The 11,185-nt window shown below is 56.4% G+C and overlaps 1 protein-coding gene across 1 annotated transcript in view; it reads right to left on the bottom strand.

Moving 5' to 3' along the window:
* The window catches only part of OSBPL1A (oxysterol binding protein like 1A), a 116,357-nt gene that overhangs the window by 27,258 nt on the left and 77,914 nt on the right, over positions 1-11,185 (bottom strand). The window contains exons 17-23 of the mRNA XM_006773861.2: positions 6,487-6,573; positions 5,035-5,136; positions 4,047-4,267; positions 3,347-3,444; positions 2,410-2,592; positions 1,887-1,994; positions 1,027-1,116 (exon numbers count right to left, since the gene is read on the bottom strand). Of these exons, the coding sequence (XP_006773924.1) occupies positions 1,027-1,116; positions 1,887-1,994; positions 2,410-2,592; positions 3,347-3,444; positions 4,047-4,267; positions 5,035-5,136; positions 6,487-6,573 (889 nt within the window). The remainder of the gene's footprint in view (positions 1-1,026; positions 1,117-1,886; positions 1,995-2,409; positions 2,593-3,346; positions 3,445-4,046; positions 4,268-5,034; positions 5,137-6,486; positions 6,574-11,185) is intronic.

The following is an 11,185-nucleotide window of genomic DNA, read 5'->3' as shown; positions in this document are numbered from 1 at the left end:
TGCAGGGCCTTCCCCTGCCACGAACAGAGCAGGGCTGATAGGGAGGTTGTGGCCCCACCCCCTGTCACACACAGAGCTGCAAGGCAATCAGGGGGTTTGGGCGCTGCCTCCCGGCTCCGCTGATCCTGGTGACAAATCACTGGGACACACCGGGATCCCTGAGTGTCTGCTGGGAGGCATATTACCCTTTTACTATATAGGATAGAGGCCTGGTGCATGGGTGGGGGATGGCTGGTTTGCCCTGAAGGGTGTCCTGGATCAGGGTGGGGGTCCCCACTGGGTGCCTGGCCAGCCTGGGTGAGGGTATAATGGCTGTTTGCAGCTGGTCACACACCCCTGGCGACTGAAGCTTCCAGCCTTTCCTTATTTTTTTAGACTCTTGTTAGTTTCAAGCTGCCTGGCTCCCGGCCGCCATCTTGGCGGGCAGTTAATTTGCATATCGCCCTGATTAGCCAATGGGAAGGGTAGCGGACGTATGCTAATTACCATGTTTCTCTTTTATTAGATAGAACTAGAGGCCCGGTGCATGAAATTCATGCACTGGTGGGGGGGGGCATCTCTCAGCACGGACTGTGCCCTCTCACAGTCCGGGAGCCCTCAGGGGATGTCCGACTGCCTGCATAGGCCCACTTCGGGGAGAGGGCCTAAGCCGGCAGGTGGACATCCTTAGCACTGCTGCGGAAGCGGGAGAGGCTCTAGCCACCGCCACTGCACTTTCCAGCTATGATCCTGGCTTCTAGCTGAGAGGCGCTCTCCCTGGAGCACACTGACCACCAGGGGGCAGCTCCTGCATTGAGCGTCTGTCCCCTGGTGGTCAGTGCACGTCATAGCGACTGGTTGTTCTGCAACTCTGTCAATTTGCATATTAGCCTTTTATTACATAGGATTCTTTAAAGAAACAGATTGCCTGTAAGAAAGGTATTTCGTTGTATTGAAATGCTTCATTCTGAGGTTAAGGCAGCAGATTTCAATACTATTTAGCAAACTACACCTATACTATTCAAGCATTTTAAATGGACACTTTACCTTTTATCTTGAATGTAGCCTTCAACTTTGTGTAATTCCTTCCCAAAAAGGCCACATGGCTTGAAATTCAACACACATTTGTCCCCGGTCCTACGAAGGAGACATGGAGCCCAGGTTACCACTCAGCGCAGCAGAGGCAGGAGAGAACGAGGACTATGGTGACGTTCCCAGCAGCACTGCCACTGGGCCGACAAGGAAAAGTGAGCGCGGCCCTAAAGAGTAGGTGGCTTGTTGCTATGGAATGAATATCTGTGTGTCTCCAAGTCCATATGTTAAAGCCCTAGCCCCCGACGAGATGGAGTTTGGAGGTTATTAGGTCACGAGGGTGGAGCCCTTGTGAAGAGGATTAGTGCCCTCAGAAGAGAGAGGAGAGATGCATGCACGCTCTCTGTCTCTCTCTCTTTGCTAGGTGAAGACACACAGCATGGCCACCTGCAAACCAGAAGAGGGCTTCCCAGATATCACTTCTGCCCCTTCATCTGGGATGTGCCGCCCCCCACGCCGTGGAAAGTGCCACTGTTACAGCCCAAGCTCGCACGACCCTTGCCTAAGGTCACAAAGGAGGCTTTGAACCCACTCTTCCTAACTGTTATATCCCCAACCCCACCCTCTGCGCGAATAATACAAACGCAACAGAAGCACAGCGAGCAGCTGTATTAAGATTCATCAAGGCCGGGGCGGCTCAGACGTCACCGAGTTCACACTCATCAGAAACAGCAATGAACTCTGTTCATCAGATGAATGGACGCCTACTCTCTAAGAGTGATAGTGCTTGTCTGCGTTTATCTAGAGCTTTTCTTAACAAAGCCACTGAAAGCGATGGTGACATGGAAGGGAGCCGGGTGCCCGCGGGGCCTCACTTGTGGTTGGTGATTTCCACGTTGCCGTACTGCTCGATCCAGAGCTTCCCCACGATGATGTTGTGCACACAGCAGGTCGGGTTTGTCCACGTATATGCCTCATTGTGTCTAAAAAACAAAAGTAAAGCCAAACCCAAACATAAGCAGGAAGTGCTGTTTTGTTTAAAAAGCGCGTTTGTCTCAAACGCCACTGCTGAGGACAGCCACTCCGAGCTCTGGGGAGCGGGCTCCAGAGTGTTGGCTCCGGCAAAGCAGGGTCGTCTAACCACTTTGTTTCTTAAAAGGATGCAAAAGCTTCAGGAAAAACTGCCCTGTAACCACCACCAAACTCCAAACACGCGATGTGTATACTCATGTGAATATATATACTCCTGCGTGATGCGTATACTCGCGTGATGCCTATAGTCATGTGTGATGCGTATACTTGCGTGTGATGTGTATAGTCACGTGTGATGCGTATACTCACGCGTGATGCGTATACTCGTGTGCACGTGTATATACAAATGGCTTGGCCCCAACTTACTCGAGAAGCTCCAGGGTGATGGTCCCTTTGGGCTCTGCTTCGACCATCTTGCCCCCGAACTTGAGTTTGGGGTAGATGGAGCCGTGGAAGACGAAGTCATTGTTCAGCCCCTCAGCATGGAAGGCGCTGATGGGCGGGTGATGGCTGACCTGCTCAGAGATGAGTCTGAAACCAAGGTCATCTCTAAAGATTAAGAATAAAATCACATTGTCATTAATTCTCATCAGGGACAGTGTACATTACTGTCATTTCAGTCAAAAATATTATACAAACTCAACAAAGTAAATGATTCTTTATTATCCTGATGAAAGAACAAGTTAATATAAACTGTACAAATGCACTCAAACTGCTAAGTCCTCTGTTACTGTAACTCTAGCCATTTAAACTTATTAAAATAAAGAAAAACGTGAATTTCAGTGAGTTGCACAAACTGAGAATGAATATTAGCAGTGGAAGCCTGAAACGTTTCATTCCTTTCCGATCAGATAGAAAGGCCTAGTGTGTCTACTGTCAACTATCGGAATGAATGAGATCAGAACTGTGCAGAGAACGGGGACACTCAGAAAATTAAAGCCAAGTGAATCCCTAATTGCATGGACGCACGAAGCAGGCTGCGGCCAGCACACAACGGCGATGCAGACACACTCGCTGGACAGTTATGCCAAGACGTTTCATGTGATTATAAACCCCAGTCCTGTCTTACGATCCACACAAGAACAGGAATCGTGACATCCCCACAACCGCATGTTATAATGTCTGCTGTGCAAGGTTTCGTGTGTTTGGCATCGTCCCTACCATAGTCAGTATCACAGAAACAAACACCCAAACTGTGCACTTGCTCTGGCCACACAACATCGTCAGTGATGCTCAGAATATGCATTTTCTCTTTTCACTTTAGAAGTTACACGAATCGTGCAAATCCACAGTGAGCTCTCACCGGACCAGCTCGTACGTCTCTCCCAGCAGCGGGTTGAAGGGCTTCCCCGTGCGCTCCCACTGCGAGGCCACCGCGGACACGGCGAACGCGGCTACACACTGCGGACGGGACGAGTAGCAGGAGGTTAGAACAGCCTCGCCTGCTCCTTGTCAGGCACAGACATTCTGCTTCGGGCTGTAATGTATGGCCCGGCCGGCGTGGCTCAGGGGTCGAATGATGACCTATGACCCAGGAGGTCACGGTTCGATCCCTGTCAGGGCACAGGCCCGGGTTGTGGGCTCCATCCCCAGTGGGGGGCGTGCAGGAGGCAGCCGATCCATGATTCTCTCTCATCGACGTTTCTCCCTCTCCCTCTCCCTTTCTCTCTGAAATCAATAAAAATACGGTTTTTTAAAAAATAAAATAAAATGAAGACTCAGAACAGCTCAGCAGCCCTGGGTGTGCCCTGGACCCTCCTGCTTCCCCACGGGGCTCAAGGGTCCCCCACCCCGTGGTGCTCTGACCGGGTGGCGGGAAGGATGCAGAGGACACCAGACTAGCCGCCTCTGTTCCAGGACATTCCCCAGCCGCCTGCTGGGCCACAGGACTCCGTGTCGTGTGTTTGGGGCGGGGCCGGGGGGCAGGGAAGTCTCAGGCCTCCCTAAAACCACACCCCACCCCACCCCACCCCCGCTCCAGGGCTGCTCGTGCCTCCGCCCACCTGCATCCTCTCCGCGGGGTCGGAGAGCGAGCTGGCCTTCTGGATGAGGTACGTGTGCTCCATGTACTCGGTGAGTCGCTGCAGGAAGCTCAGGGGCTCGTTGAAGATGACGGGCATGGTGATCTTGGACAGCTCCTGCGCAGAGAGAGTGGGGTCACCGCTGCCCACACAGCCAGTGCCCGCGGAGCCCACAGCCAGTGCCCGCGGAGCCCACAACGCGCCTGGGAAGGAGGGACAGAAGGAGCGCCTCCTGGAGTGAACCCCAGTTCAACCCACAACCTTCTGGAGCGCCCGGTGCGTGGAGCGTGTGGAGCGTGTGGAGCGCGTGGAGCGTGTGGAGCGCGTGGAGCGTGGGGCTGCTGAGCCAGGGCTGCCGGGCAGAGCGGCCGGGAGCTCCCGCCCAGGGAGCTGAAACCCACTCCCCGGTGAGAGCCTGCTTCAGGTCAGAGTTAGGAAACGGGCCGTGCGTGGAGACGTCCCTAGTGGACTCGGGATGACCCACCACCATCTGTTGCGAACAATTTTCCAAAACAAATGTCAGGCTGTGTGAGGGACAGCACTGAGATTTCCGCGCACACAGACCCACTGTAGCTGTGCACAGGGACCAGAAGGCTCCGCCTGCACATCCTACAGAGCAGGTGCGCTTCTGTTTGCAGAATTACACACTCACAGTCGACGTCCACAAATAAGCCAATGGCTGGGTGGGGTTCTCTGGCCTGAACTACAGCCTGTTCACGGCCAATGGCCAGCAAGCAGCAGGAGGTCCTTTAAAAAACTCACTAAGCAACAAACTTAACTTGGAATTCTCTGGAATGTTCTGGAACATTCTGGTACCTTCCTGACTTTCCACCTACGCTTTTCCCTTTTTCTGGGGGTCGGGTCTTTCCCGAGCCTGCCGACTACAGACGGTCAGGGGACCTCTGCAAGGCGACCGACCCTTTGAGTGTCCCAGCTCTGAGGTTTTCCCCGAAAACATTCCCGTTTTTACCAACCGGCACAATTAAAGACAACATGACCTTCACAGAACTAGACCCGCAGCCCAGGAGGAGCCGCCACTCGCTCAGTGCCATGAGCTGTCCCAGGACCAGACCTGCCGAGAGCAACGGTGGGCGACAGCGTGCAGGCTCCTCGGAAAGGTAAAACCAGAACCACCACCGGGTCCAGCGATCCCAGGGCTGGGTTTACGGCCAAAGGAAACAAACGCTATCGCAAGGAACCATCTCTGCCGCGCTCTGCTGCCTGCTGCCTGCGCCGCCGGCTCGCGCCTTAGACTGTACCTGCTGCGAGGTCCTGGTGTCAGCAGGTCCTCTTGCGAAGGAGCTGCACAGTGACATTCTGGAGGGAGGTCACCCCTGCCTCACCCACTGCACCCCCACCTGGGGAGCACACTGCCCGCCCCCCCCCCCGGCCCCCCCACTTTTTTCTCCTGTGGGCTCCCACGGCCACAGAGCTGTTCCCACGCGGGCCCTCAGCGCTCAGCACCACGCTGCACGCTCCTGCCCGTCACGGTCACCGGGAGGCAAGCTCCTCGAATTCCAAACCTCCTGTTTAATGATTCACAGCAGCTCCCCTGGCGTCATGGGAAACAAGTCGGTTACAAAGCCACATGCTCCAAACACAGTCTAACTTTATAAACACGTGATTTACAGACATGAAAACAAGGATTGGGTCACAGCACCAAGCTCACAGCGTGGTCTCTAGGAGGCAGCGGAAGAGTCACCATGACCGTCTTCACGCTCTCCTGTCCCTCCGAGTTCCCCACCAACATCTACTGACCTTCCAACCAGGGTCAGCCAGGGATCATTTCAAACCTCACACTTTCTACCTGGTGCAAGGACAGGACGGGGAAGCCAGCCTCGCACCACAGAAATGGGTGTGCACACACACGCACGCAGATGCATGCACACGCGTGCACACACGCATGCGCACACAGGCACACACACATGCACGCACGCACGTTGATCATAAAGGCAAGAGAAAAGCAGTGTACGTGGCATAGAAAAAGCAGATCAATGAAATGTGCGCAGGCTGCCAGGCCCCAAGTGAAGAGTCCATTGTCAACAGCAGGTGGGAAGGTGGCGCCAGGGCAGGGGTGGGGCGCTGGTGGTGGGAGCGGACTTTGAGCCCTGCAGGCGTCTGTGGGCAGATGGTGGTGGTGGTGGCAGAAGTGCGTTCATGTAGTTCACGCCACTGAGCGCACACGAAAAACAGCGAGACAGCACATTGTACGTCATAAGCAACCGCAGTTTCTAGAGGAAAAGGAAAGGGCTCTGGGAGCCAGTGCCTCGCTGCCCACTGCTGTGTGCCCAGGAGCCGGCCCCTCACCCCCCAGTGGGGACTTCACTGCCCACCTCACAGGCTGGGAGAGGTTACGTCAGTTCACGTAAAACCACTTGGGATTGTGCCGGGCACACGCTAACGAGCAATCAACGCTGGCTACCGTCGTCGTCACAGCACATGCAGAGGTCGTCACAGCCCAGGCAGAGGTTGTCACAGCACAGGCAGAGCGCGGGGCGTTCTCCGCGGCCTAGAGGCAAAGCACCCGCAAAGGCGCCTCTCGCCCGTGGCCTGGGCAGCCGAGCTCTAAAGAAGCCACTGAGCACGGAGCACCAGGCACTGACTTCAGAGGGGAGAGAGGACGGAAAGGGCTTCTCATCCCGGGTCCCGGCCAGCAGAGGTCGCTGCAGACTGGCTGGGTGCCCTCCATCCGAGACCACAGCTCCGGGCAGGGGAGCCTGAGCCCCCCGCCCGAGCAGCAGGGAGCTCTCCGGCTCAGCTCTCTCCTTAGACCTGCACCCCCTTTTCTGTGCACCATGGCAGGGAGATGACTTAAGAAATGTGAAGGATTTAGTCATTAAAGAAATGAAGACGTTTGCCTAAAAGTTTGATTCTGGATTTTCCCCCTAAAAACATCAAGAGGCCATAAAGTGCTCACCGAAGGGGAGACCCTGTTGGGGTGAGGGCGGGTCAGATGGGCTCCTGGCCTAGGGGCCTCCTCCCCACTCCTCAGCAGCCGGGCCCGCCGCCCTCTCTCACATGCATCTCCCGGGAAAGGTCCGCACGAGCAGAACCAACAGGGAGTGTCCACTCGCCCCGGCGGGTCAGCACCAGCTGAGTCAGCACAGCAGCACAGCCGGGCCGCGCGGCTCAGTGGTGAGCGTCGACCTGTGAACCAGGTCAGGGTTCGATTCCTGGTCAGGGCACAGCCCGGCCGCGCGGCTCAGTGGTGAGCATCGACCTAGGAACCAGGTCAGGGTTCCGTTCCCGGTCAGGGCACATGCCCGGGTTGTGGGCTCCATCCCCAGTCGGGGGCGTGCAGGAGGCAGCCGATCCATGATTCTCTCTCATCATTGAGGTTTCTCTCTCTCCCTCTCCCTTCATCTTTGAAATCAGTAAAAATATATTTTTTTAAAAAGTGTGGTACAAACTCCAGAGACCAACACATGAAGGACATGGTTTGATCTCATTCAATGAGTAGATTATTTTTTAATCACCTGGAATTCTAAAAGGCTTTTTAAAATCCAAATTTGAAATCTAAAATAATGCAAACGCCTTCCTGCTTCCTTTAGTAACTCATGTGTCAGCTACGGGGACCCGGGAAGGTACACATCTGTGCAAACACCAAGAGGGGTGGGAGGGGAGGAGGACCCGAGAGGAAACGCGCACATCCAGGCGGCGGGAAAGAGGCCTCCTCTCGGAGCAGCACGTGCCGTTTCCACAGCGACGGCCTGCGTTCCGTCCCTCTATTCGTCTGCCGTTCTCTCTACATGACCTTAGTTATTCCAGTTGTTAAAACCCACCGTCCTCGGGTATTGAGGAGCTCAGTGACACCAACGCCCGCTCGTTCCCTCGGACATGCATGGAGACACCACTTCCTTACGCTGGCCATTGCGTTTGCGAGATGCTGTATTCCACTCGCTAGTGTCGTGTGTGTTCCCACAGGAAAGGCAGTGATGAGCAGCCTGCAGGCCAGGCTTCAGGGGAAACAGTAGCTGGGATGCTCTTCCCTCTGGGAGCTCAGGCAGCAGGGAAATTAAATATTTATGCTGAGCAGTTCTACCTTGTGACCCAGCTAAGAGCAACGTTTAAATGTACCATCACCTGAGCACCAACATAAGCAACACGAAGGCGGGGCCCTCTCTGGTGTGGCCCTGACCGACGGAGATGTAAAGTCCAGCATCGAGATGCCCGAAGGCACAAATGCTGAAGGTCTGGGCTCCAGGCAGGAACTCAGCTCAGGCCGTGGGCAGCCACCGGCAGGTCCTCGCTGGACTGGCCCCGAGCAAGGGGGCTCCTCGCAGACCTCAGCGGCCGGGGCTGCTCCCACAATGTGCCTCCGGGCGGAGGAAGCTGGGGAGTCCTCCCCCAACACCCCACCTCCCACGGCTCCCGGGGACGTGAGGTCACTATCACATCCAAGGGCCTCGAGGTCCAAGGTCTCCCAGACTGTGCTCCTCAGTGGCTTCCTCTTCACAGCGTGTCCGTCACCTCCTCCCTCCGCCTGGGGTCCCTGCCCTCTGGGCACCACTGACTGTCCGAGGCCGGACCCCAGACATCCCGGCCCTCCGCCCTCATGCAGGTGACCCCGCTGCCCGCACCCCCAGGCAGTCCAGGTGACCCCACTGCCCCGCACCCTCAGGTAGCCCAGGGCAGGGGCAGGTGTGGAAGATGCACCCCAGGAAGGAAGGGCGATGGAGCGGGAAAGGGGGGCGCTTGTGTGTGACCTCACGAGGGGCCCTGGTTGCAGCCTGTGGCAAACCCAGGGAGGGGCAGACAGGAAAACGGGAGGAAGAGGCGAACAAGGTGTTCCCTTCCTCCCCTTCCCCTGGTTGCTGTGTCCCTCTGGCTGGAGGCACCTGGCCGACTGGGGATGGGAACAGGGACGCACGGACAGGGACGCACGGCTGGGCGCATGGCCGACAGTCTCCACAACCACTCACGCGGGTGCCGACAGCCCAGCAGGCTCCCGGGCAGAGAGAAAAGCATTTCACCAAAAATACTCCATGGGCACAGGTGTGTTTCGGTGAAAACATTCCCATTTCCTCCCCCTCCTCAGCCTGGAGGTCCGCAGAGGGAGGGACACGGCTCAGGAGCCCAGGCCAGGGTCCTGGCCAAGCTTCCCCTCATCTCCTAGCAACGGGAGCCCATGGCCTGGAGGCCACAAGACCTCCTGCGGGTTCAGTTTCCCTAATGCTTGTTGTCCGCAACCAGAGGGGAGTCCTGGGTAAGCTGTCAGCTTCCGGGTCCAGAAACCATCTCCGATCATAACTGTTCTCAGACTCTCGCATATCGTGGGGAAAAAGTCAAAGAACTGAATGATATTTCCAGGCAAAAACACAGAATACCTCCTCCCATCTGTGCTACTAATACGAGCAAATGTGTTAACCCCTCAGCCCGTTCAATCAGAACATCATTGATCCTGAAGGTCCCGGCTCGTTAGCAATAGGTGGTATTCATTCTCAGATACCGAAACCCAACTGAAAAGCCCATTTTACAAATGACATTCCACCTGCTACGTTAGTATTTTCACACATTGTCATGTTTGTGATTTGTTCATATACTAACATACTCGATGCAAAGACACTTTAGCACTTAAAGTCCTGCGGTCACCGATAGCCACCGGGACGTTAACTTTTATATGTGCTTTCCTGACAGTACAATAAGGTCATCGATAAACGACCTTCCAAGAAGGAAGGTCAGCGAGGACAACGTTCTGTGGCGAAGACAGAGTAGCAATGGCTAGTCAGGCTCCTGGAGACAGATGCTGCCTTGGACAGTCACTAACACACTGTTGGCCACTCATGTGAACCAACTCCTGACACCACCCCTCACGGACCGGGAGGAAGGGATGGCGGGAGGCGCCAGCAGCCCGTCCCCGGGGCCAGAGCCACGCAGCCACGTGGGGGGGTTGCAGAGGTGCTGCTGCCCGCGCAGCCGAGACGGATTCCAGCCACGGGTCCGTGCGCTCGCAGGCTGAGCCGCCTGGATGCACTGGACTCCTGCTCACTCACTCACAGAAAGTGTCGCCTGCTGGGACCCTGGCTTTCACGGGCGCACGCATATCAGTGCGGGTCCTGGTCACAGTGCGCTTACCAAGGTTTTGGAAACACTGACTCTGAGGCATAGAAATGGATATTAATTTTGTCCTGAAAATGTCACTTCCCAAGAGGCTGAACTGAATCATGAACATCTCGTTTAAGGACAAACATGAGGTGTGTCTGATGCATCTTCACAGACTGAGACGGGGTGAGCGCTGGTCCCCACGTCTCGGGTGTTGGAGTGAAGACTGAGCTCTCGCTGAAGACACCCTCCCAGACAGTTTACACGAACGACCCATCCACCCCTCCATGCACCTCCTCGGTGCCAATTACCTCCTAAGGCACCACGTCAGGGGCCACGGTGCGTCTCCGCGCCCCAGCGGCCGAGTGTAGCTGGGTGACCCTCCAGGCAGCAGGACCAGAAAACGCCCATTTAAAGTGCCAGCCCCTGGGACCAGCCCTGAGACCAGCCCTGGACGAGCCCCGGGACCCACATGCAGGACGCCAGGGCAGCCCCCGGGCAGAGAGCAGGGGCAGCAGGAAAGGCCGAGGTGGGCACAGCCCCGGGGGAAGGGTCGCGAGGACACCATGGAGAGTTTTGGAGGACACTTCCCAGCGCCGGGACACACCGAGCGTCCCAGCCGCACACGGAACCGCACACAGGCCCACGCTCAGCACACGCAGGTTTGACATTTTCACTGTTCTCGTGGGTCACAGGTCGCCGAGAAGCACAGAGAGAACTTGACCCAGAACTGCAGCCCGAGTGACGGACTGGGGACGCTGTTCTTCGGACGGACATACCATAACCCCCGGCTGCTGCCGCCCACACTGGGCCACCTGCTGGGCCAGCCTGCAGACAGCGAGTTCACACGCATCCCCACAGCGAGGGGAGCTGCTCTGTGCCAGGCGTGCGCGTGCAGTGATGCGCTCCTCGTGGGGTCTGCCCTCTCCAGGAGGGTTCTGGGTAACTGGGGAGTCTAAGTGCAGCGTCACCTCCGTCCCTGCTCCCACGAGAAGTCACAGCAGAGCCAGAGCGACTGCACAGAGAGGCCACGCTCGACAGGAAGCCTGCCAGCCTGTCCTCTTGGTTCTGGGAGGTTC

Source organism: Myotis davidii, unplaced genomic scaffold (assembly GCF_000327345.1).
Source record: "Myotis davidii unplaced genomic scaffold, ASM32734v1 scaffold1467, whole genome shotgun sequence".
NCBI classification, from domain to species: Eukaryota; Metazoa; Chordata; class Mammalia; order Chiroptera; family Vespertilionidae; genus Myotis; species Myotis davidii.
Note: the sequence above shows the minus strand (reverse complement) of the source record. Positions and strands in the feature narration are given on the sequence as shown.